General features: G+C 46.2%; 1 protein-coding gene across 3 annotated transcripts in view; it reads right to left on the bottom strand.

Moving 5' to 3' along the window:
- The window catches only part of EPB41L4B (erythrocyte membrane protein band 4.1 like 4B), a 116,324-nt gene that overhangs the window by 32,105 nt on the left and 57,839 nt on the right, over window positions 1-26,380 (bottom strand). For 2 of the 3 annotated variants that reach the window (XM_054584554.1, XM_054584553.1), the window contains exons 14-17: window positions 24,621-24,654; window positions 20,827-20,891; window positions 4,576-4,793; window positions 2,371-2,489 (exon numbers count right to left, since the gene is read on the bottom strand). In XM_054584554.1, coding sequence (XP_054440529.1) covers window positions 2,371-2,489; window positions 4,576-4,793; window positions 20,827-20,891; window positions 24,621-24,654 — 436 coding nt within the window. Of the gene's footprint in view, window positions 1-2,370; window positions 2,490-4,575; window positions 4,794-17,455; window positions 19,084-20,826; window positions 20,892-24,620; window positions 24,655-26,380 lie in introns of those variants that run through there. The other variant, XM_054584552.1, reaches the window with a different exon arrangement.

Genomic DNA, 26,380 nt, shown 5'->3' with positions numbered 1-26,380 from the left:
TGTTTGCATAAAAGCCATCCTTAGGGGAGATGAGCATCTAGATTACAATTAGACCACAATTCCGGCCAGAGGATGCCTCTGAGCATGTCAAGCTTTCTCTTCTGTATGACCATAGCTTATATTTTACATTCAAGTTGAATTGTGAAAAGATGCTTCAAAGCCTACTCATGAATGACACTTGGGCATCATTGGAAATGGTCCATTTATTTGGGGATGTTAGTGGGGATAGAGAAATGATCAAATGCACTTTTAAATTGTTGACACAAATTGTTTACACAGTTGAAATCTGATGAGATTTAAATTCTTGTGATAATTTTGGGTACTACTTTGGAACTGGGAAATGACAATGTCTTCTTATCATTAAATCAAGACCAAGTGCTTAAAAGAATCAGTAGATTCTTGCTCCTTGGGGCTGGAAAAAACCTTAAGGGTCATCGAAGCCATTGGTCCCAATTGTGGTATCAAGATACGTTATGAAGTCTATTGCAAGGAATATTTTATTAATGATAAAGAATTATAGTGTGAAGTAATATACTTTGTTTATGTGCTAGGACAAAGTCAAGGTTATCTGACATCACTCTAGCCTAATGCTTACTGATGCATTTCTTCAAGTAGAAGAGAGAGGAGGGACATTACAGTTTAAGCTCCAGGGAAATGCTTAATAACTCACGTCTCTCTCAGCTTTGCCTTAACCCAGAGCAAGCCCCTGTTGTCCATATCTCACCAATACTCATGGCGACTACAAATTACATGTAGCTTCTGAGTCCTCTGATATTATATGCTGTACTTCCTCACAAAATGTGTTTGGATTCTGTCAGACTCTGGGTAAAGCTCTGTTGAAGCACTGATTGTGTTTATTGCATTAGAGAAGTTGAAAACCAAGAGACCGAGAAAGACAAATCCAGGGTGCACATGATGTGTTGGATTAACTCCCCCTGTGCAAGGTATGAGTCTGCTCAACAAAGAGATGTTGATTGAATGAATAAGCTCCATTCTGCAGGGGGAATTCTTTCCAATTGGCCCTCAGGGAGGGTAGGCTAAAAGAAAAGTTGGTGACGGGGCTTTGAAGTTGGGGTCCCACTGAGGATGGAAGGGTTTTCAGCAGGGGAGAGGAGTACAAGGGAATGAGGGTCTTCTGAGAAGCTCTGGAAGTTGACTGTGGGCTAGAGGGTGGAGGAACAGCCCAGGTGGGAGGTATAACATTCCCATGGCCACCAGCAAAGGTAAGGAGGCAGAGTTTCTCAGGCCAGGTATTCCAAATTCCTCCTATTCCCTTATAAAAGAGCAAAGCTAAGCATTAGAGTGGGAGAAATGACCGAGGAGTGAAAAAGACTATTCCTTTGGGGGTTTTAAATATTAAAAATATGTTTACAACAGCGGCTCTCAACCAGGGGTGATTTTGCCTTTCTGGGGACATTTGGCACTTTCTGTAGACAATTTAGTTTTCACACCTGGATGGGGGTGGTATTGGCATCTGCTGGGTCAAGGCCAGGGAGGCTGCAAACATCCTACGGTACACAGGACAGCCTCCCACAACAAAGAATTATTAGCCCACGATGTCACCAGTACTGAAATTGAGAGACCTGGACTAGAAAATGAAGAACCATGTTTGAGTACAAAAGGCACCAGACCAGGCGTCAGGGGTGCGTGGATTCAGCCCCCACTGTGTGACCTGGAGAAAGTAATTTCCCTTCCTCTGGTCTGATGTTGAGAAGGTTGGACTAAATGGTAGATCAAATGTGGCACCAACATTCTATGGTTCTAAGATAAAATTGGACTTTTATGAGGCTGTCCATTTGGATAAGAAAAGGCCTAGCCAAAAGAGAGCCTGGCCTCTGCCCCGTCCCTCCCTCCCTCCTTCCATCCTCTTCTTCCTTCCATCAGCAAATCGTTGCTGAACATCAGGCAGAAAGAGATAGGAAGTGCTACAGACTAAACTGTGCCCACCCCACAAAAATTCCTCTGTTGAAGCCCTGACCCCCAAGGTAATGGTATTTAGAAATGAGGCCTTTGGGAAGTAATTAGACTTACATGAGGTCATGAGGTGAGGACCTCATGATGGGATGTGTGGCTTTATAAGAAGAGGAAGAGAGAAAAAGCACTCTCTTCTGGCAAGTGGAGACACAGCAAGAAGGTGACCTTCTGCAAACCAGGAAGTGAGCCCTCACCAGGGAACCAAGTCAGCTAGCACCTTGATCTTGGACTTCCCAGCCTCCAGAACTAAGTCACACTGGGCAGAAGTGTCAGGAAAGATTGAGTGGAAACCCCTCCAAGACAAAGGCACAGGGTGAAGGGGCAGGCCAGGGTAATAATTGGAGGTCAGACGGGAGCCCAGGCCCACGCTCATTGCTCAACGCCCGTCCTCAGCACCTTATTTATGTTGATATGCAGAGCAGGCCAGGGCCCGGCAGCCTTCACAGTTTCCAGTTCCAGCTTCTTTAGGTGGGTGGCTGCCTCGCTGAACAGGGCCGGTGCTCCTGGAGTCAGTTCTGCAAGAGACAAAGGGGACGAATAAGGAAAGGTTGAAAGGGCAGAGGGATACCGGTGGTAAAGACCCTTGCCAGAGCCCGCTGCCAGCGCCCTTTCTGCCTGCCTCCTCCCCTGGCAGCTTGAACCCCTTGAGTATATGCTAGTTGGTGGCCCTAACGCCCTCACACATGAGTTGGGTGACCTTGGGTGAATCACTTTACCTCTCTGGGCCTCTAAGCCATGTTTAATTGAAAATAAAATTATTTACCTTGCAGAACTGTTGTGAATACTACATGACGTCCTTCATGTGCAAATGCTTTATTAGTGGTGAAGCACTATGCACATTGGAAAGGTTAGTGTTCAGGCTAACAGGCATATAAATGTGCCCTTAAAAAACTATGTTATAATTTTAAAGTCAGATTTTATTGATGTTGATTTCTGTACTTCTTGGGATTAGTTCGCTACCATTCCTCCCACTAGCATAACCCATGAAGATGTTAAATATTCAATACTCATTACATACTAAACCTTGTGCCAAGTATCATTTGCCATTGGGATCTGGGGAGCTGGAGTAAAGAGATGAATGAGACAGATGCATGTGCAGATAACTCCAAATAAGATGATAAAAGGCTTATTTAATTGCTATGGGAGTGAGAGGGAAGGTACTCTAAAGCTAGGAATCAGAAAAGGGGTGTTGGAGACCTTTTCAGTGACAACATTTAAGCTAGTTCCTAAAGGATGTGTAGGGGTTTGCTAGGGCGGACAAGAGCATTTCAGGCAGAGGGAACAGCAGGTGCAAAGAACAGAACTGGGACGCAGCACAGTGTTTGGTGAGAGGAGTAGCCCTGTGGCTAGAGCGCAGTAAGGAGTTGGGGAAGGCTGGAAACCTTGGCGGGGACCAGGCTGTGAAGGTCTGTGTGTGGCTGTGCTCAGGAGTGTGGGCTTTATCCCAGGACAGCGAAGAACCACGCTAAGGTCCCAAGGCATCTGGTCAGAGCTCCCTGGTGAGAGCGGTCTCCCTGGCAGCTATAACGCGGAGACTGCACTGGAGGAGGTGACTGCTAGGGGGCTGGTACAGTTGCCCAGCTACACACAGATCAGCCACTGCCTCAGACAAGGGCGGTGTGGATAGTGAGGAGGGGGCAGGGTTCTGATTCTTCAACACCAAGGGGATGACAAGTTCCCACATCCCGCTCAGCCAACCCAGAATTGTTTCCTGTGGTCAAAGGGAGAAGGCGCAATGGCTCTCTCCTTTCACCAGCTCACAGATTCATGAGATGTCAGTGCTGGAAGGTCCCTTAGCCATCCACCTAGACACCCTCTACTCCGCTTCACAAATGAGAAAAGTGAGGATCCCAGAGGGGATTTGGCTCAACAGTGAGAATGAAAGTCGTAGCCTCTTGACTCTTGCTTCCCCCTTGGTGCTTTTTCAAACCATAAATGATAGAGAATCAGTTCTTCGCAACCCTGCCTCCCCACCCCATCCCGCGAACCCCGCTGTCACAGACCAATTCCTTGGTAAAATAAAAAAAAAAGCGAATTTCTAGAAAAATAAAATAACAGACATACAAAATCCAAGGCCAAATTCCTTTAGTCTGAACAGGTATAAACTCACTGTCACATTGCTAAAGATGTTTCTAATTGCTTAGTCTGCATTTCCATCACTTCTCTCATGGGGACCTGTCACTGCACTCCGGGTCTACCTGAGGTCACCTTGCTCTCAGAAGGGGGATGTCAGAAAGAGGGGTGGAATGGGTTTTCCTGAAATTAGGAAGGCAGAGATTCTAGCTACCTCACTCCTCTTTCTGCTGTCCGTTGCTCTGAGCCAGACACTGCAAAAGCAGAGATCTGCTAAGGAATGAGGAGGTGCAGAGCAGATTGCTAACTTGCAATGAAAGAGTTTACTGGTAAATCATACACCCTAAGTTGCTCCTACCTAGATGCTCAAGGCTCTTGTCTGCTCTTGCCCAGACCTGGGAACCCAGCTCTGCCATTACCAACGGCCCACGTTGCACCTGATGGGCCTGTCTTGAGGATGTAGGGATGCCAGCCACGCCCTGTAGCTTCCCTCGCCCTATTCTCCCTGGGCTCCTGAGCCCTACTCACTTGTAAGGGATTTAGTGCTGGAGTTTGGGGACCTCAAAGGCCCCTCCTTGTTCTCCAGGGTCAGCGAGAGGCCATAGTTCGGGTGGTGCTGGTGCTGGTGGTGGTGATGGTGGTGGTGCCTTCCCGAAGCTTTGGTAGTGAACGGCGTGCCCCCGTTCTCCTCGATGCCGAAAGGCAGCCGGTCTGAGCTGCTGAGCCCTGGGGAAGGGAGCGGGTAGCTGTGGAGGGTGTCAAAGGCAGGATTTAGAAAAGCAAAATGCCTTGGTATTCCTGTGTGTACTTTAAAAGACATTCTCAAAGCATGAAAAACCAAGAGAAATCGGTTCAACAAATAGATCCACGGGGTTATGGTAGAACAAGACAAAAGGGCAACGCTGCATTCAAAGAAAAAGCAGAAAGTGGAAATTTGTATACATTAGGGACCTTCAACCTTAAATAATTCTTAACTTTGAAATTAAATAACTTCTTTTACGGAACGATGTTCTCTAAACAGGAAGGAGGAAATGAGAAGCAATAATAAAAAGTAATTTGTTAACCATCCTGTGACAAGATCATAATGAACTAGAAGTCTTGGAGTCCCTTTCCTTCCACTCCATCAATGCCACCATGCAGAAAGCACCTGCTCATGTTACTGCTGTGACATCTTTGAATTCCAATGGTTCCTCTCGTTTTTTTGTTTGTTTACCAATATTGCCTTATTTGAAGTCCATGTCACCTCCCACTTAGATGACTCAAACAGATTCCCAACAGCTCTCCCGGCCTGTGCTCTCTCCTTCAGCCCCCCTCCCACAGAGCAGTAGCCAGGGCTGTTCTGAGTGTGTTCTAGGGCACTCTGTTCTGACCACATTCGTGGCACTCCTCACTCCAGGCGCTTGCACACGTGCCCGTTACTAGTGATTCACAAGCATTTAAGATAGAGACCCCTTCCGGAAATCTGATAAAAACCACAGACCTTCCCTGCAGAAAAAGGCACCAAGACACAACAATTCACACTCAATTTCAGACTCTCGATAGCCCCTCCATGGACCAAGAGCCTTGGATTGTAGGATAAAGACCCAAATTTGTTTATGTGTCATTCATGGTCCCCCACAATCTTGCCCCATTGTCTTTTCAGCTCATCTCGTGCTACATTCTTCCCTGCACCTTACGTCCTTCCCATCCTGGTGCCTTTCACATTTCTGTCTCTTGGAGTCCTTCTCCATTTCTCAGCCCAGCTAAAACACCCCTTCGTCCTGGAAGACTTGCATCCTCTGACACTCAGATGGAAGGTCTCCTCCTCACAGCCCCGGTGGAGCTAACTGCTCTCTCTGCTCCTTCCTGTGGACCAGATTTCTACGGCCTACCCCTACACTCTGTCTTCAAGGCGCTCACACCTCAGTGTAGAAAACACCATGATTTGGTCAGTTTTACATGTTGGTAGACATTCATGAAATAGAATCCTCTTTCTCACGGGTGCCCCCAGTCCGATGTTTGCATGAGGTTGATATTTCCCGTCAGGGGAGGGCCTGAGACAGAGGTCTGGCCTTTCAAAGTTCTCCATCCATTCCGGCAGAGTGATTAGTTGTGGGATGTGATCCCATCGGGGACCACCAGAGTTTACCTCAAGGTTTAACACACGGAAACTGAGAGAAAGGCTCTCTCTTCCCTTCTGAGAGTCAAGCAGGGCCAATTGTGACTTTTGTGTGCCCCAAGTGAGCACTTGTGCCTTTACCCCTTCTCTATGAAAAATTAAGTTACACTTTACGATAGCACTTGTATAAAAATGCCACATATTAAAAGTTCATTTTTATTTCTGAGTTTAAAAGAAATTTAAATATTTTTGTGGGCCCCTAAAAGTATTGTGTGCTAATTATTCATTAGCGCCTACTGTGCTAATGAATAATTTGGCTCTGGCTATAATGATGATGTAAGTTGAGGCTACTTATGACCATATTGCCTGGACACAAAGAAGTATCTGTGAGAATGAGGCCAATACACATAAGAAAGACAAGATGAGGCAAGATTACAAGATGAGCAGAGGATACAAGGAGGCGCAAAGAAAGAAAAATCCCTTACAGTATTATTTGAACCTCTGGTTCCAGCCATGCCGGAAGCTGCATCTACCACTGCATTTTTCAATAACAAGGTCCAGTAAATTCTTTTCTGTTAGTTATTTATTCGTGTATTTTTGCTCGACGTAGTTGGCTTTCTCGCATTTAAAACTTGGGTGTTCTGAATCAGTGGAGGTATGTTATTTTGTTATTGTTTTTTATTTGTTTTGTAGAATCTTTTCAAGTGAAAAGGTAGAAATGGCATTGCAGGCGTATGAAATAGTATGAGCAAAGGACTGGCAGTTGAAGGCGCAAGTTGGCAGGAAGAGAGGGAGTGAGGGTGAAGTAGCAGGTGAGGCTAAGAAGCCACGCTGATGCCAGTGAAGACGGTTACGTGTGCCGGGTTTTCTGGAGGACAACGAGGTCCTGGGGAAAGGGCATAGGCCAGGACGTGGCATGACCGGAGTTACAGTTTAGAGAGTTCACTTTGCATGCTGTGTAGAGGACGGACTGGTGGAGAAAGATGCCAATCCCTTCCTGCACCAGGAAGGGCCTGGATAAGTCAGTGCACGGAGTGAGGTGAGGGGCCTTCGGGAACGTTTCTAGGATAGCGTGAGCAGGGCTTACAGGTCTGGCGCTTAGGGCACTGGGGGAGGGAGGTATGGAAAAGGCTTCTGCTCCAAATGGAGGCTACATTCCAGAAGAAACGGTGCTTGTTGTCCTCCCACGTTGTCCCATGAGTTAGGTCCCTGGTCCACCCTGGCTGCCTCCTGGTGGCTTTGCTCAGGAAAGCCCCAGAGAGAGAGAGAGAGAGAGAGAGAATGTGGAAGAAGGTGTGACTTTGGCTTCTGGGGGCAGGGGCCCACAGCCCAACCTCACCTCTCCAACCTGAAACCTCACCGAGGGTATCCACCCTTCCCATGGGGGCAGCAAAAAGCACACTGAGTTGTTGTTGACTGGGTTCCAGTCTTAGTTCTACCCCAACCTTGGAAGGAACCTTGGACAGTCGCTCTGGGTCTGTTTCTGCCCCTGTAACAGGAAGTGGGTCAGGCGGTGGCTAGCATCGTCTCTGGATTGCTCACTGCATACTTCTGTGCTGCCTGCATGCAGAGTGATCTTACCCATCCATGCACGTGGCAACTTCATAGCAGGGATTCTGGAGGCAGGAACAGCTCCTCTGTAGCTCACCAAGCAGCACACCAATTCTCCAAACACCTTCCAGACGAGGCTGGTTGGGGCAAACTGGCTCCTCATTACTTTTAGCCCAAAGTGGGGACACCTTCATATTCCTATTCAGAACTAACACCTCAGGGAGATGCTGACAAATAACTCAGCAGAGCTTCTTCCCAAATGATGGGCCTCTGAAGTGTGGCAAGTGGGCTGCACCACTTACTTTATCAGTCGTTAAAGTAGGTGAACAAACCCGGGAGTCTGGAGCCTCAATCAGCCTTGTCTGCTTATCCCAGTATGCAAAAAAAAAAACCCTATCTTTTTCTATGTGTGCCAAGGATGAGAAAAAATTTCGGAAGCACTGCCACTCGTCCATATTCTAGCCCATTAGCCCAGAACTGCGGCTCTCCAATGGGAACTCTCGTAGTGGAATCGACATGAGCACCATTTTTTTACACCAGATGGTGTGAGCCAGAAGCAACCTTCTGACTGAAGACTGGTGTGGTCACCATGCTCTCTAAATATTCACAGAGGAAAAAAACCAAAAGCTACCTTTGTTGAGTGGCCAGCACTGGGCCATCTATTAATTTATTTCATCTTTAACAACCATTTGAAGGGGCAAGTATTATTATCTTTATTTTAAAGATAACAAAACAGAAACAGAGAGACTAATCAACTTCTCCAAAGCCGCACAGCTAATAAATGGCGAAGCTGGGATATGAACCCAAGCAACATGAGTCTAGAGCTCTGTGCTCCCTCAAGCATTAAGAGACACTGTATTTTATCTTTTTGTGGACAAAAGGAGCAGTATAATGACATTAAAAGAATGCTGTTGGCACTCAGCTTTGGTTTTACGGGCACTTAGCTATGTACCTGAGGTAACTCATTTCACTTATCTGGGCCCCAGACACTGTATATGTGGACAAACATTCATTAAGCATTTATATGCCAGGAACTACAGCTCAATGAAATATTTTGATCTCTGCCATGTCCGGTTAAGATATAGGACAAGGTGCATTTAGTTGTCATGGTTTCCAGGATACCTGTCACTGACTTCAATTTTTATTTAGTAGAGACTAAACAGCGTGGACCATTAGACCAACATATTTGCTACAAGCTCTTACTGAATTCAGTGGAAGCATACCATTTGGCAATAAGCACAGAAAGAAGGTATATTTGAAAAACTGTATCTTTTTCATAATGGGTTTGAGAAGAAAATTGTGTAAACATCTTAGAAATGTGACACATTCCAAATGTTAGGTCTATTAATTAGAGATGATTTCTTTCAGTAACTTAGCAGTTTCTTTCTTTCTTTTTTTTTTAAGAGCAACTGGAGAGAGAAGATGTCTTCCCTCATTTCTCTCTTTTCTGAAAAGGTCAAAATTACATTTTTTGGCATGGTTTAGATATCTTTATATAGACTACTAATTGGCAGAAGAGAATTTTCCCAATTTGTATTTCTTTGAAGACATCTTCCAAGCAATCAACTTGGAAGTGTTTAATTCTGGTGTTAGCACAAGGGGATGCCTAAATTCTTACAGACCGGGAACTCTTCTTTTGATCGGTTTATTAGCTACCTGGAGCCGAAGACGGCCTCTTCTCAGCATGAGTTCCTGGCCCAGGGCAGAAGCTAAGTAAATATTTGTTGAACGGGTGGCATAGAGCATTAAGTTTTAATTCTCCCTTAGTAATTTATCAAGGGGTTATTCATCAAAGCTTCACTTTGATCACGAATCCTCCAGGTTTCCCTCACATGACATTCTAGTCTCTGCCAAACTGCGGAGGACACTATTCCACACCTTAAGGAGCGATGAGAGCCGTTAAGGTTTAGTGGTAACCGAGTCTCTGTCCTGTGTGAGCCAGAGCAGGATGTGTGCCCCATCTCGGAGTCTGGAATTTTCCTTTGGCGAAACTGCTATCGAATGCTTTCAACGAATGGCTGTCAGCAGATGGCAGGCCTTGAAAATTTCCTGCCAGAAAAATCTATCATATCCTGATAGTATTCTTGCTAATTTTTACAATGGCTTTCAATTGTGCGTGAGGTACCAAGAAGCTACATGGGGAAGGGCTTTATAAATTTTGTGGTGAGACCTAGGATTTTCGCCATTCCAGATCAATTTCAGGATGTGAGTCCAAAGAATAAATATTTCATGAGTTCATTCTTGCACTGAGGCTCATGACTAAGAGTTTATTCAATTTCTTTCCTGCCTTAAAAAAAAATATGAACATAAATACAGTTGTTTTCCTTTACAGCATTCACTTCGAATCAATCCAACAGTGCTTCTTCTTCTTGGTTTCTTACAGATTTGGGGGGGCAGTCTTATTTCTGCATTGCAGTGCCCACTCTGCCTTAAATGAAGAGTCTTTTTTCCAAGTGGGTAACAGCGTTAGCTTGCCCCTAGCCACTGCTTTAAATGCATCCCACACAGCATCATACGGGAGGCCTCAAGGAACAGAAAAACAAAATAATCATTGCCATGAAAGCGCAGCTGCTAGTGTGTAAAATAACATTTAAAGAGCCGGTCGTTTACCATCCCTTTCACTTCGAAAGAACTATGGCAGACGTGGACATGAGCTTGAGAGTATATCCTTCCACTCTGCAGACACCACCCAACTCACCCAATGAATGATATTATCATTCATCCCAGAAAGGAGTTCAGGAGATATGCATACATTTCCTGCTCTGTTAAGGGCAGGCTTTAGACATTCTAACTGCACAAGATAACAGTGTGAGCAGGAGATGGAACTGAACCTGGATACGTGTATGTGAGATGAAACAGATGGGATTAATCTTTTTTGGTTTTCATGAGTGCTTAGAAATCTCCCCTAATTATCCTCTCTCTCTGTTCCCCAATTCTGGTAGGTTTTTCAACAGCTTCCATTATAACCACCCTGTAAGCCTCTGAAGCGTATTTTAGGGGCCTGTTTAATTGCCTTTAATATAGGTACAAGGTCCATTATTCAGCCCCGGAAGATGCTGGTGGAGCCATTAGCACAGCAATGCCTCTTGCTTTTGAGGTTTCAGCTGCAGAAAGTGGATGTTGAAACCATCCACCATTCAGTAGGGGATGATTAGGTAGGGTTCTGCGGGTTTCGTATAACATGAGTCTACGGGGATGTTCCTCTAATTATTCTAACCCCCTTTTTAGTGGATCGCCGAGACTACAGCCATTCTGGTATTTCAAATTCTGCAGTCTTTCCTCCAATAATGCCACTGCTGAGTCTCGGGATGTGGCTGTGATTTTAGATTCAATATATTAGAATTTTAATTATACCTAAAAGTAAATTCGTCCTTCCTTGATCAAATGCACCAGGGAAATTCACAATGTCTCGGTGTGTATTTAAGAAGTCTGAGTGGAAAGTTCTCAATAAACTCCCAGAAAGAAAAGGAAACATGGATGTTAGAAATCAATTCTTTATCTTGTCTATTTTCACGCTGCCCATATTCTATCTCCGGGGCGTGGTATCTTGTTGATGGCTACCTGAACTTCTGGAAAGCCGTTTTCAAAAAATGTCTGGTAAATATCAACATCTCCCAACCTTCTGTCTCTATTAAAAAAGCTAAGATGACATGATTCATTTTACTTCATCAGCCTGATCTTTATTAAAGAACATGACTCAAGAATAAGGGTTCTAGATGCTTCACAGAAAACAAGCAACAAGTGGCTTTCAAATAGAGGAAAAGGCGTGCACCCTTGCACATAGAGAAACGCAGTTTACATGGAAAATCTGTTTTTACCCACCAGAGGAACAAAGGTTCAAAAATTTAGCTAAGTAAGGTGAAGAGTTTGCTTGCTGCGGGACCACAGAGGCCCTCTCAAACCACTGGGGGTGGGAGGGCGACAAAATCAGGTAGAATGTCTTTGGAGGGAAATTGCATTAGACAACATCGAGATTAAATGTGCACATACCCTTTAACCCAAGTCTCTTTGTAGGGAATTTATTCTACAGATAGATTTCTTCTAGTGCATAAAACAGAATGTACAAGTAGATTAGAGGCAGCCTAAATGGCCATCAATATCGATTGGTTAAATAAATACACATGCTTGTTTCTACATAGAATAGCTCTAGATTGACAAGAAAAATGGCTAACAATGTTTGCCTCTGGGAAGAGCTAGGGAACTAGGGAATAAGAGGATGGGAAAAAGTAACTTTCAGATACCTTTGTTCGTATTCTTACACTGTCTGTATTACCTACTAAAAAGAGTTTAAAAACACAGCAGTTCCCATTATTACTTTCTCTTAGTCTCCAACAGCTAAACGGTTCCTCTGCTTTGTTTAAGATGAAATCCCAAGTCGGGGCAAGTGGGGAACTGCGCAGACGCTATACTTCAATTCTCCAGACTTCTGAGTCCCAATTGTACCAGCAGAGCGGATTCTCAGTGGTCTCACCAATGCCGTCCTCTCTGCCTATTTTGTCACTTGCGGGTGGGAAAGCATTGTGCACACTCCGCTTGGACAGTGATTTCCCAATATTCTTGGACAGAAATATCTCTTCTATTTCTTTTCATCACCTCTCAACATCCCCATGGCGTTTCTGCTCTTTGCTTGTTAGAGTTTCAGGGACTTGTTTTTATGTATTGTGTTAACCCTCTTCCCCCTGACCTTTCCTTTGGAAGCAAGCACCTCTGTCCATTGCTAAACTTAGACCATATATCTCAACCGATCCACCTGGAGAGATACCATTCCTTGAGCTAAACTCATTGAATTTCCTTGCCCTATTTTTCACCACATAGACTGGTAAAGCCTTAAATCTAAAAAAAAACAAAACAAAAAAACCCAGCCCCCCAAATCCTTCCAACCCCCTGCCCAAAACCCACCCCAGTAAAAATTGCTACCAGCTAGCATCAAACATTGTGCAAAGCACCTTACATACACAAGGTCATTTAATTCCCCTAAGCAGATGTTGCTAAATTCCCTTTTGGATGAGGAAAGTGAAGTGAAGAAGAAACTGGCCAAGGGTCACATGGCTAGGGAGTGGCAAGGTTGGGATTCAAACCATGGGAACTTCCAAAGGGCCCACGTTTCACCTGGCAGAGAACACAACCAGCCCTCCACACTGGCCCCCGCAGCCCTCTCATCAGCTTGCAACGTCCTGGCATTTGTTTCTGCAAACGTCCACCCGTTTCCCCACATGGGCCCAAATCTTGGCCTGGGCTGCTGGACTGGGGGATGCCCGTGCCCAAGCCTTCTCCGTCGCTTGGAGTTCCCTAGCCCCTTGCTTTGGTAGCGGGGGAGAGCAGAACAAGGACATAGACTCTGTTAGACAGACTTGGGTAAGGGCGGTTATCATGAAATTAAAGCCATAACAGAATTCTCCCATTCTTCTGCTTCACGGTGAGCCCGAGGACATGGAAAACCATGCTGAGAAAAAAGATCTAGCTGCTTGTAATGATGTATCCATCCATTTACTTTCTTTAATTATATTTATTTCATTCAGAACAAACCCAGATGGGTATTTAAGAAGCCCAAGTGGAAAGTTCTCAATAAACCCCCAGATTCTCACCTTCTAAACAAAGAAAAAAAAGTAATTTAAGTGAAAAAGCATGCTTTCAAGTGAAATTGATGTCCTGGGTGTTCTGTATTTCAAAATTGAGAGATGATATACATAAACCTTTCTACTTTGTTAAAAACAATCATCAAAATGTAAGTTTTTTAAAAATTTTCAAATGGTGTGATATGGCAGGAAAACAGACGATTTGGTCAGGGATGAGGGCTGAAAGCTTGATGTCATCCAGATAATTGTGACATGTGAAGGGAAGATGGGAGAGAGAGGGTGACTGCAGCAAGAACCACCATGCATTTTTGTGGGAAAATGACGAAAAGTGGAAGAAAACCTCATTTGCGAAGCCATCTCAGGACTCCATTAACTACATTCCTGGGATGAGACTCAAAAAATACCACCTCTCTCATTTCGACTCCACCACAACCACTTGCAGAACTGTGATGTCCATCCATTTACTTTTTAACACCATGCCTACTTTTAAAAAGTTGGCCTGTACTTAGAGGTAAAATTGAGCCATTAAACAAGGGCCAGCATAACCAGACAGGAAACCATGTTTTTCCAAAGTGAGGCCATGCACCTGCCCACCTCACTCTTCTGGGGTGAAATGGAAGTGCTTTGGCCTCACCCCTGACAACTTAAACAGAGCCTGACAACCTCTATTTTAACAAGCTGTCCAAACCATTCCTTGGTTGCCTAACTGGGAGGCAATGGGACTGTTTGCAGAATGATTGAGGATTTCTTCTTTTGCTGAGGCTCGGCTGAATGTCAGTTTCATGTTTGTTTCACCTTTTAGATACCCCTAGGACTTCTTAAAATGTGCCACCTTTCATGATCAAAGGGTCTCTCCTATTTTTAACAGCAGTTTGCTTTTTCTCTTTTCCCTGCTGCCTTGTCTTGGCATTTGTCTGTTGCCTTTGGCAACAAAATGGCAGAAGCCAGATCATCCTAGGTCTATTTAGGGTATTTACCTAGTACTTTTGGAAGATTCAGGGAATTAACGTAGAGCTAAGTTTGGGAAATATTGATCCAAAGGGATCAATACAGCTGCTCAGGGAGTTCTCTGATGAGCTCAGATCTTAAAAGGCCCATTAAAAGCTGGAAAGTCAAGGGCAACCAGAACGATCTATCATCAGCTATGTTCAGAGCAGGACCCAGGAGGCTGGAGTCATGGACCTGGAAGGATGGGATAGTATTAACAGCAAGAGAAACAAAGGACGCGCGCAATGTCCTTATTCTTTCGCCTTCACTGTTAATGAGAACCATTTTCAGTGGAAATGGCAGACCAAGGACGGAAACAGGCAAGAAGGTATTGAAGGCCAAGGCAGGATTTCAAGACTTCTAGTCCATATGAATTACATCCATCTGACAACGCTGTCAGTCAGTCCACTGTTAGATATTCTGAGGGGCCTCAGAAAAATAATGGATGCTGCAAGACCATTGAAGTATCTGAGTTTCTAAATTGCAAAAATTGAACTCCATTAGTTATGGAATACTGAGCTTGGTTTTGGTGGCAGGTTAATACTCCAGGAGAAATGACTAGTTTGTGAGCCCTCCGGAAGGAAGCAGTGGGTCATCTCAAATGAGTGGCTCATTAAGGAAATACTCAATTTCTGCTCCTGGCAAAAGGGGACTGTTGTTGAACGAATACCCGCATGCACAGGGTTACCAGATTGCTTGCTGGGAGAGGGTGTTGGGGCGTAAAGTTCCTAGACATCTTGGGCAGGGAGAGGGCGTAACAGGGTTATTATCTCACTGGCAAAAGTGATGGACAAGGTTATAGGCCAATGGTGTATAGGGGGCATGGACTAAACTGCTGGTCGTGGTGGGTGGCTTTCCAGTTAGTAGCTAGATTTCAGTGTCGTGAACTCATCACCGTCATCTAATAGTCTCACGGAGATGGGGATGAACAGGGTCCCAAATGGCAGGATGATTACTGGTCAGAGGCGCTACAGCGGAGGTGGAGGACACAGGCTTTGGAGTCCGAACTCTGACTGACCACCTACTGGCCATGTGACCACGTGCAACCTGTCCAGTGAAACCCAGAGCCTGAGCTAACCACGTGTGAAAGGGATCCACCCACCTCACAGAGCAGTCAAAGGATCAGGCGAAGTGTCTTATGCAGATTGTGAAGCACACATGTAGTGATCAGCCCCCATGTATTTCCGTGGATCAATGTCAATCTGCCTGGGTTCCCGGTATCCCAAGGCTGGGGTGTCCTCTGCCAGGTAGTGACACTCAACATTATACCAATGCCTCAAATGAGAACACCACAGACACATGGAATGATATTCAAATGATGCAGCTGAAGCCAGAACGTATGTGGTGGTCAACATCCTACTCAAAATGCAGTGCTCCAGATACGGTTCCTCCGGTATCTTAGGACCAGCTCAGAGATGACATGTTAACTGCCTGTAATGTGGTTAGACATTTCCTTTAGAATGAATGTGGAATAATTCACTTGCTGAACAGATGGACGTTCACCGAGTACCTGTTATCCATCAGGCACTGGGGAACAAAGGCAGATACAGCGCAAAGCTCATACTTGAGAGCATACAGGCTCCAGGGTGAGATGAAGACAAGAGGCAGTTTTAATACGAAGTAGAGAGCACACCACTGATAGAGACAGGAGCTGGCGGACAGTGGAGCGGAGCGCAGAAACTAACCCAGCTTGCAGAGGTGGGGCGGGCGGAGCGCCTCGGAGAAGACTGAGGCTGAGTGGAAACTTAAGTGATGAGCAGAAGCTGGGCAAAGGGGAGGGGAGTAACAGCATCCTCAGCAGAAGGAAGAGTATTTGGAAGGCACAGATGGGAGTGACAGCAGGGTGTGGTGAATGGCAGGAACCACAAGCAGTGTGGTGCTGTAGGAGTTTAAACAGGAGGGTGAGAAATGAGAAAATATGCTAGCGAGGGCGACGAGACAGAAGCAGAGAGCAGGGGAATTCCACAGAGAAGGGCTTGGACTTCATCCCATGGGGGATGGGGAACCCTGGCAGGTGTCAAGCGACGAAGTGACTCAATCAGATGGTGCTTCAGAAAGATCAGTCCGGTGGCTGGGAGGAGAAGGAGCTTGTCAGGAGAGGCTGGAGTCAGGGAGAGCAGGAGGAACACCTCTCGGCCAGGGAAAAGATGCTGCTTCGAGGTCAGGGGCAAGGAGAGAGGACGGGCTAAGCCAAGTACGATGGAGGGGGCATTGAGCAGACGTGGGGCTTGCCTGGGTATGGGTGGCAACAGGGACAGGGGATGTCGATGATGTATAAATTCTTGCCATGGGTAGAAAAAAGAGAATCCGGGTGCAGTTTTCCCCCTCTTTGGGTAAAAGAGAAGTTTTTAATTTTTGACATGTGCAATTTGAGGTGTACATGGAATATACAAGTTGAAAGTCAGTCTGAAATGCATAGGAGTCTGAAAGAGATAATGGCTCCAGAGTCAGCAGCTTTGCAAAATCACGACAGATGAGAAGACCCAAGTGGACGGTGAAGTGAGAAAAGCAGCGGGCAGAGGAAGGGCTCCTGGAAAGAGCAACGATTCGTAGGATGACAGGCGAAGAGGCTGTTCTAAACAGCGAAGAAAAAGTCAAAGGGCTAGAGAATAAGGTATCATAGAAGCCGAGGGATTAGAGTTTCCAGAAGCTGTGAGTCAGTCATCACCGCTGTCAAATGTAGCAGACAGAGGTCCCTGATGTTGAGGAACAAACAGTGTACCCATGATTCAACAATTAGGAGGCCACGAGTATGCAAACTGGTTAGACTTTCTTGGGTGCAGACAACGGAATCCGCTCAAGTCGCTTTAGGCACAAGGAATTTATTAGATGGCATTACATGCACAATCCGCAGGAGGCCACAGAGCCAGGGGAGGAAGTCATTCTGTCAGGAACGGCAGCTGCGAACGTCCACCCTCATTAGAGAGCGGTGACAGAAGAAATCCAGCTGCCACCTTTGACCAGGTGTTAGAACCTTCACCAGAGCAGCTCCAGAGGAAGAAATGCCTTAGCCACTGCCTACAAGAGCCACTCTCCCAAGAGCAGCCTCATTCTAGCATGAGCTTGCTCCATTGCCACCTAACAGACTCCCGAACGCTCACTGAGACGTCACCTGCGTCATCCACAAATGACACTTCTGCGCAGCCACAAAATGAAGATGGAGCCAAAACAAGCAAGAATAATCTTTATTCCTTGGAAACATATTTGTAAAAACGTATCAATAAGATTAAAAGCTTCAGAACACATGTATATGTACACAGCACATACAGTGAGCATCAGGACATCTGCTGAAATGGGTTATAACTGTAAACAAATCTCTTTGGGGAGTTTATACGTGATACAGATTCCACTGAGCGGGGGCAGGGCAGCTGACTCCCTCCTTCTGGATTGATTTGGGGGTACCCAAAAAAGATCAGATTTTAGCAATAAAATATCTCAAGAGATGTCAATACATTTTTTTAAAAGGCTTGAAATGGGCCAAAATACAATTACATACATAAAAATGGCACGGGATGTGATTTCAGAAAAATACTAACAAAGAGTATCTCAGGCCTATCTATTAAGAGAAACAGTGTTTGACTCGTAACTTGAAATGGGGGGAAATAAATATTTTGGTATGACTTCTATCCTAAAGGACAACATATTAATTTCCGGTTCTACAACAAGACTGTGCAACACTCATGCTACCCTAGTCTACAGAATGCTTTGGCACAACTTTGTAAAACCTTGTATGCTTTAACTTAAGCCATATGCATCTCTGATTGCGTGTTGTTTTTTAAAAGAGTGAAGTCTAGGGTGAAAACCAACCCTCAAATCCTACAAATGCCGACAGTGTATATCCATAATCATGTCTTCTGAAATCATGCGAGTTAGCCGCACCAATCATTAAGACGTTACAAATTTATCCTTAATTATTCTTGTACTTGAGCAGCAACTCCTATCAAAATGGATGCTATGCAATTTATGATTAGTCAAATCTCTAAAATTCAAAGTGGCTAAACTGTCTCAAGATCTGAAATTCAAAGCCTCCCTGCATTACATAACACCTAACAAGGTAACACGATTTATTTAGCTTCTGGATGGGGTAACCTCTGTTATACAGGGGGTATTGCAGTTTTCCTACCAATAGCCTAAAAATGTTAAATTTTAACGAATTGCAGAATTTTAGAGTTGGAAAGGACCTTGCCGATCCATTCGTCCAACCCGGTCTTTTCAGAGGAGGAAAATGTGGCCAAGGAAGGGGACAGGGCTTGTCTGAGATCACACGATGGCAGGGGTGGGGCCCTGGCTACTGCCATCCTCACCGCATTACTGGTGCTTTCTGCAGAGCTATCTTCCCACGCTTCTCTGGTTTTATCTGGTCCCATTCATTAAATAACAAAGAAATATCAGATACATAGAAATACAACAAACATAGACTTTTACTCCAATTTTAAAATCAGAATATCGAAGTGATTCCTGAGCCTTTACCTACCTTCATTTTATTGAGAATGCAGTCAACAGTAAGTTATGGCTAGCTATTTTGATTGTTTCCCAATATTTACACGGACACAGAAAACGCCTTTCCAAACTATTCCTTAGACATGCTTTTACAAACACATCCGCGTGAGGCCGAGACACTTTTCATGGAATGGAATGAAACTGGGGTGGTGAATGGAAGTGAGGTGCTCGGTCGCTCACAGCGTGGTCATGAGCTTATCTGGACACATCACACTCTGCACTCCTCCTAAGTTCTTCTGGTTCTGGTTCTGGACATAATCGAAATGGCTGTCATCTCCACTGGCCGGCGCTATCCAAGGCGGCCTGTCATCCTGAACGGATGGCCTGTTTCGTTTGCAGAGTGAATGGTTAGTGGGGGAATGGAAGAACATTCAGAAATGTGAGTGAAACAACATGAGCACAAAGGCACCGGGCAGGGCAAACCGTGCACGGCCTGAGTGGGAACGGCTTGCACACTGAAACGAATGGACTGCCTGCTGCGCTTTAGACATTCAGATGTGGGTCATCTACCAACTTCCACATAGAAAAAAGCTCTGTCTGTGGCTGGGCATTCACCCTGCAAGGTCCGTCTGGAGAAAGCCGGGTCGAGGGGAAAAGGTGCCTTTGCTAGGGGAGGCTCACGGCTGTTGACACCAAGGCACCCTGTGAGTGTCTTCTGCAGCATTTACCCAAGTGTGGGACCCATGAAGTCTCTTTTCTGGGACAGGCATCTTAGCGCTTCTCTAACTCGGGCGAGCCTGATAAAACGGAGAATGCTGGACCCCCACCCCCCGAGGTTTGGATCCAGGTCTGGGTGGACCTAAGACTCTGCCTTCACAAGCCCTCAGGTGACTGATGTTACTGCTGCCAGGCCGGCGGGCCCCCTGAGAGGAGCCCTGTCCCGGCCTTCCTCGGAATTCTTGTTGTGAAATGCTGGGCGAGGTCGTGCCTCAGAAGGAAACTAATATGATAAATTAGGCCGTGAGAAGTATAAAACTGTCAAAACAAGGTTATTAAAAATAGCATTTCTATAAATCTCTTCTGTTTCTCACGTCTGGAAAATAAACTGCCTTTGCAATACAGAAACATTGCGACTCATTTACTCCTCTAGTTTAACTCCCTTTTGAAAGTTACATCAAGTGTTTCTGCTGAATCGGCACTGTTCTACAGGATCCCCCACAAACGTGGTCGGAGCTGTCAAGAACCAATGCTCCCGTTTGCCTCGCTCCAACCGGATTTATTTCCATTTCTCCGTCCTCTGTGCTTTCACAAAGAGCAAGGCTGCCTCATCGAGAAATGACTATGCAAATGGAATTCACCAACTATGTTTCTAAAAGAGCTTCACACATAAACACCAGTGAAAGCTGATCTTGAAAGGAACGTCAGCCTTTACAGAGCTAGCATTAAAACACACTCAGGCCTAACTACACACACAGGGCAGGTGCTGGTTTACTTAGGAAGGGCTGTGGTAGGTCAGGGCAGAGGTGAGCAAACAGCCCACTCACCATCCACTTCCGTAAAAAAGTTTATTGGGACACAGCCACACTCATTCACTTCCTATTGTCTGTGGCTGCTTTCACGCTCCAGTGGCAGAGGTAAGTGGCTGTAACAAAGACCACGAAGCCAAAATATTGACTATCTGGCCCTTTACTGACCCTTGGGTTTAGAAAAAAAAAGATTCATTACCACAAAAAGCAAACCTTCACCCCATCCCTGAAAAAAATCCTGTTTAAGAACCCCCAACAAAAATCCCCAAGCTTTAGTGACATTCTAAGTAAATGAATTCTCAGGACAGGAGCAGGTGACTTAGAAATTTTAAGTAACATTTCTAATATAAAAATATCTGAGGATGAATGACTTAAAAAAAAAACAACCACCCTATTCACGTTGATGTCATAAAGCCTATCTTTAGCAGATCCAGACTCTCCGCTGGCTTCTTCTGCGTTGCGCAGAATTAATCTCTGCTGTGACGAGGTGGCCTTAACAGCAGCTGCTGACGCAGACCTTAAATTCATGACTAAGTAGAATCTGAACTTTCCCGGAGAAAAGAACTCGTGAATGGCCGGCTCTGGGAGCCCAAGCACTTACCTTACGTTTGGAGAGTGAGGGTGCCACCGGGGCTGGCTGGGGTGGATATTGGGATGATACTGAGGCTAGAAATAAAACACCAGACGTGGTTATTCCATGACCTTCTGATTTCAATGGTCTTCATTCACTTTCTCTTTTACTGGCATGCACCTGAGGGGCTGTGAATGGGAAGGCTATAACTAAGCCCTGGCAGGGGCCGGAGGGGGGGTGGGACGTTTCTTTCCCAGGACGATCTCCTTTCCCCCAGACAAAGGCTGGGGGCTGGGAAGTTGCCCTAGAAGAAAGGTGAATGCATCAGCTATTGAAAGGGTCCCTCCCCTGCCCCCCAGAGTGCCCAGGACAGGCAATATAATCACCTCTCCCAAGGGAATAGATGGAAAGTGCCAGGAAGACAGGGAGAGCAGTGGGCAGTGCTCAGAAACAATTTTTGTCATTGCTGAAAATGATGACGACCACGGGTAACAGTCACGTCTGCACGCACCCAGATGAGGCCTGGACAGGGGCCCCCCAGGGCTGTGGCAGCACGCGATCTTTCTCCCTTGTTTGAACAAAAAATAATTTCCCAAAATCTGATCTAAAATGCTCCCTGCCCCCCAAATCATGCAGAGCGCTGATTTATCTTGATAAAAGGAAAGGAAGAAATGTGTCCATTTTAGGATGAGAAAATAGATCCAGACTGGCGACTCCCTAAATGACCCAGGGGGAAGACAGCTGGGGCTGGCTGGGCGGCGGGTGCCTATCCTCCACTGGCCTGCAGAGGGCAGCGGTCCCAGACGTAGCCACACGCCTCGGGGCTTCTCCAAGCTAAACTTTCTACCTGGCAAATTAGGCCCTCCTGACATTTAAGCCGCTACAGCCTTGCCACCATCACTCTTTTAATTATTTCTTCCCCTCCATTTCCCTTTCCTGCTGCTTTGGTTAATAAGCAGAAGGCTGCTCTCTGTTATGGAAAATTCTCAGCAATTCTGCTCGTTCAATCTTCATGGACCTGAGATGCCCTCCTGCCTATTCTGTATTCCAGAGGCCTCTCTCTTTCCAAGATCCTGTCAACAAGCTAAGTCTGCAGCCCCCGGAAGGACACGCTGCAGGAGAAAAGCCCTCGGCAGCAGAATCGGAGAGCTGACCAGGGCTTTAGAATCTGCCAGATGCAGTCTCTTCATGTTTCCTTCCCTCAGGGGATCCAGAAACCCAGAAAGTATAGATGATTTGCCCAAAGCCCAACTGTTGTGGCTCCAAGTGAGGCTCCACCACTTAAGGCTTCAGCAAAAGAGAAAAACTGACACTAGAAATGGACCTCCTGTTCTCTGTCTTCAGACACAACCAGATCGGATTCACGGGAGAGAGGGTGGGTCCTTCATCCACAACGATCTAGAAGAAGGATACTCCAGAACCTTCCTTGGTGTCCTTTGGCAATTTATACTGTAAAGCTGTCCAGGAATATTTTTTAATGTTAACCCACATGGTTCTCAGTCAGGCCAGTTCTGTCCCCTTGAGGACAACTAGAAATATATACATGCACTTTCGCTTGTCACAAGGACTGGGGGGTTCCCTTTAACTACTGGACAGAGAAGAGGGAAGCTAAACATCCAGTGACTCTAGCGATGGTCCCGAACAAGGAAGAACTGTCCTTCCCCAGAAGCCAACCGCGTCCTCGTCGGGAGCACAGCAATCCATCCGCTGCAGCTGGCTCACCTTGCTGAGCTCAGAGTAAGATAAATGCTGCCATCCCATCCCATCCTCCTGAAACCCTTTCTCAGCACCCACATGCTTATCAGGTCACGCTTCTCAGAACATCCCCTTCCTGGTCAACTGACTCTCCAACCTTGAGAGAACAACACAGAACCTCAAAAACTGGCAAGGTGCAGAGGACCGGTGGTTGCCAAAGACGTGGAGAACAACAACATGTGGGGAAGAGGTTCTGTAGATCTGATTTCCACCACCGATCGCCTTCCGGTTCTGCTGGTTCGCTCTGAGCAGAGGGCGCTCACCCGTGAGGCCAGGCGCAGGAGGCCAGGGGCAGCCCTGAGCTGGGGCTGCTTTGCTTCACTTATTTTTTCCCGTCCTTCAAACAGTAGTCGCCCTCAGACAACTCTTCCCTTCCCCCACTGCATTCCGGCCACTCCTGCACCTGAATATCCCTCAAAAACAAACAAAAACCCAGTCCAAGTAAGAAGATTCAAGAACCTAAAGAAGGCAAGGAGATCAGGAAACCTGGCCGGTCCCCTGGTGGGCGCAAGCACCTTTCAGGTGTGGATCCCTAAAACTTGGACGTCATGTCCATTTCTGCCCATTGGGAATATGATTTCACGTCCAGAAAGCGCTATCACCCATTTCTTCTGAAACCTAATTTGGAGACCTCCTAGAGATAATGTACGTAGGATCCCACCCCCACCTCAGGAATCAATATCCACTGTCATGGAAGGTCAAGAATGAGACTAGTTAGAATAAGGCTCCAAGGGGAACTCATTATAAAGTAACTTTGTTACTTGTGACATTCAAAACCAGATTGGTGATAGGGCACAGAAACCAGGAAGAGTCGTGTCCCTTAAGACATCCACACCGACCAGGACAAGAAAGTTGATCCCAAGTTTAAGGAGGTCATCAGACGTGGATGCTGCCTCTAAACACAAACGACAACCTAGGAAGTGAGGGATACCTCACTGACCCACGGTCCCCCGACCTGGCTGCTCATGAGAACCACCTCAGGAGCTCGGAAGCCCTCTCGTACCCAGATCCCACCCCCAGAGCTCCTGACTCAATCAGCCCAGGGTGCGGCCCAAGCACTGGGTATTGCTTTGAAGCTTGCCAGATAGTGAGCAGGGCTCAGAACCCCTGGTGCTGGTGACTTCCAATCGAGAGGATCTGGGGATGAGGTGGCTTCTGAGATAGGCTCTACACAGACAGGAGGCACAGGACTTCCAGATGGTCGAGTGGCAAAGGAACGGGGGGAAGAACTTATGGGGCAACAGTGATGTAATTCTCTGAGAGCGGAACATGTGCTGTATGATGAGCAGCAGCGAGAAATGCAGGGAGAAAAGGAAGTCGCAGCCAGGCTGTAGAAGGCTGAACGGCCAGCGAGAGCAGCGGGTGCGCAGGCAGGGGGCTGCGGGCCCTGCTGGCCACCATGGGAAAGAGCAGAACGCCAGCCACGGAAACCCATCTACACTTCCGCTGCAGGGAACAGGCCCAGCACACTGCTTTACCAAGTGGGTTCTGGAAACCACTGCTGCGCCGATGTGAACGGTGTACCACCAACACAAAAGGGGGGGAGGGCGAGATGAAGGCTAGTTTTTTTCCTGGGGAGGTGTCCAATAATCAAATGATCTTGGGAAACACTGGCTTAAAAAAAAAAAGTGTCTTACAGGATTTCTCAGTACGTCGGACGCCCCCGTGGGCTCCGTAAGAGCCATAAAGGGAAATGAAGAACGCAACATCCCCCAAAGGTGTGGGCGAGGCATCCTCTCCTGGAGGCACGCCTCAAGGGCCTAGGACACACTTGGACAAGAAGCAGCCTCACATGAGTGCCCCAAAAGGCTGTGTTTGACCACCCAGAAACTTAAACATAAGCTGGGTGTCCCTGCTGCTTGCCAGCTGACAAGGTCAAGAAAAACAGGCAGTTCCTATGACCAAGAGGATACAGGGGTCAGGGTAAAGATGCTCCTCTTACTATGTTCTCAAAAAAACATTGTTATTATCTCTTTAAAATCTGATAATAAACATGATGACTGCTCAGTGTGGAAAGTTTAGAAACTTTAAGAAGCATTACATGAAAACCTTTCAAAGCAGTATCTTACCTGGTAATTATGGACTTCAGGATTTGTTTTAGAGCTAAAGGAAAGAAAAGAAAAATTATAATGTAACAGGTCATAGAGCAGCATTATTACTGATGGACAGGCACACCTCGGAGCTATGGCGGGTGCAGTCCCTGACCACCATAATAAAGCATGTCTCACAATAAACTGAGCCATCATCTTCTTGCTGGTAGAGGGTCTTGCCTTCAATTTGTAAGGAAAAACAACAACAAAAAAACCCCCACCCCCTCCCCCAAAAAGGAACATCTATGAAGTGCAATAAAACGAGATATGCCTGTATTTAAACATCATCAACTAATCCTAAGCCCTATCTACTCTGTTAGGAACTTGCACAAATGCTCTTTCTTTTTGGTTAGTAGATGCTTAAGTGAACATATAACTGGAGAAACCAAAGCAACATTCCTTCATCACGTTAGAGCTCACAAATATGAAAAAAGCAGGCAGGTAATATTCCAGAAGCCCGGTTGTCATGTCATATTTTGGTGGTAAAAAGGAGGTCCTTCCAATGAGGCAAACCCAGTTATTTTAGTGCCCAGTCCAGACCTGCCCTGGCACTGCTGGGTGGCCCATGGCACCAGGCAGCCCCACCGATGCCCAGTTTTCTGCAGCTGGAGGGAGAGCCACCAGCCACTTCTGAGCACCTGACACTACGGGTCCCACTGCCAACAACAATGAAGCCGGGAGCTGGCTACCACTCTGGAATGTTCATTCCATATAAGGCTCTGTGCTGGGAACTGCACATCTGTTGTTATTTAATCCATGCAACAGGGCTATGAGGTCGATAAATGTTACCACCTCATTTTATATAGATAAAGGAATGATTGCCTAACAGAGAAGTTAGGAAACCCGCTCAGGGTCAGCCAGCTAATCCCTGGCAGAGCTGGGCCTGGAATGAATGTCTGCTTGATCCTAAAGCCTGTATTGTTTCCCCTAAGCCAAGAAGGTTCCAGGCTCCTCCTGCACAATCCTTTTTTGTCGGATTCTTAGGTAAAACTACTCTAGTAAAAAGGATGCACAGTAAAGGCTGGTGTAAAACATAACGTGTTATTTAACAGGCAAGCTTGGCGCCTGCCAGAAAAACCTCAGACAAACACGGCACCATCATCAGGCTGTGTTGCTAGGGTGGTGTGCTTGAAAGCAAGGTTTACTGCTTCTCCACCAATGAGAGGGAGACACCACTCTGGGGTCGACACAGCGCTGTGTTCCAGTGTTCAGAGGGGGCCAGCACACAGGGCCAGGCTCTGGGCCAGATTCGCCCCCGGCTGCGTTGCATCAGGAAGGTGAAGCGTTCTGCAAGGGGCTATTCTCTGGTATCGCCTCTGCAGTCCAGAGGGCCATCTCCTCCCCGGCTCCCAGAGCGACCCTATTCACCCTGGATCCCACAGGCTGAGGAGAACAATGCAACAGCTGCAAACAGTGGTTATTAGCTCATTTGTTCCTGAAGGGTATATTTACTTGGGTTTCGTTTTTAATTTATTTTTTTTTGGAGGGTTTTGTGTTTGTTTTTTTTTTTTTTTAGCTTGTTTTGGTTCCCAGTATATAATCTCCACTAGACGCTAAGTGGGAAATGTAATTTCATTAGGGAAAAGCAAACAAACAAAACAATCACTTCCTTGGCGAAGGAAAGAAATGCTACAACGCATGAACCCCTGAGAATTAAAAGTAAGACACGCTGACAGGTGGAGAAAGGAGCAAATACTATGAGCATCCTACCTGCCACAAGGATGCTAGAAATAGGACAA

Source organism: Pteronotus mesoamericanus, unplaced genomic scaffold (assembly GCF_021234165.1).
Source record: "Pteronotus mesoamericanus isolate MK-2021 breed Mesoamerican mustached bat unplaced genomic scaffold, CSHL_Meso_final contig_78, whole genome shotgun sequence".
NCBI classification, from domain to species: Eukaryota; Metazoa; Chordata; class Mammalia; order Chiroptera; family Mormoopidae; genus Pteronotus; species Pteronotus mesoamericanus.
This window is presented reverse-complemented; position numbering and strand designations above follow the sequence as displayed.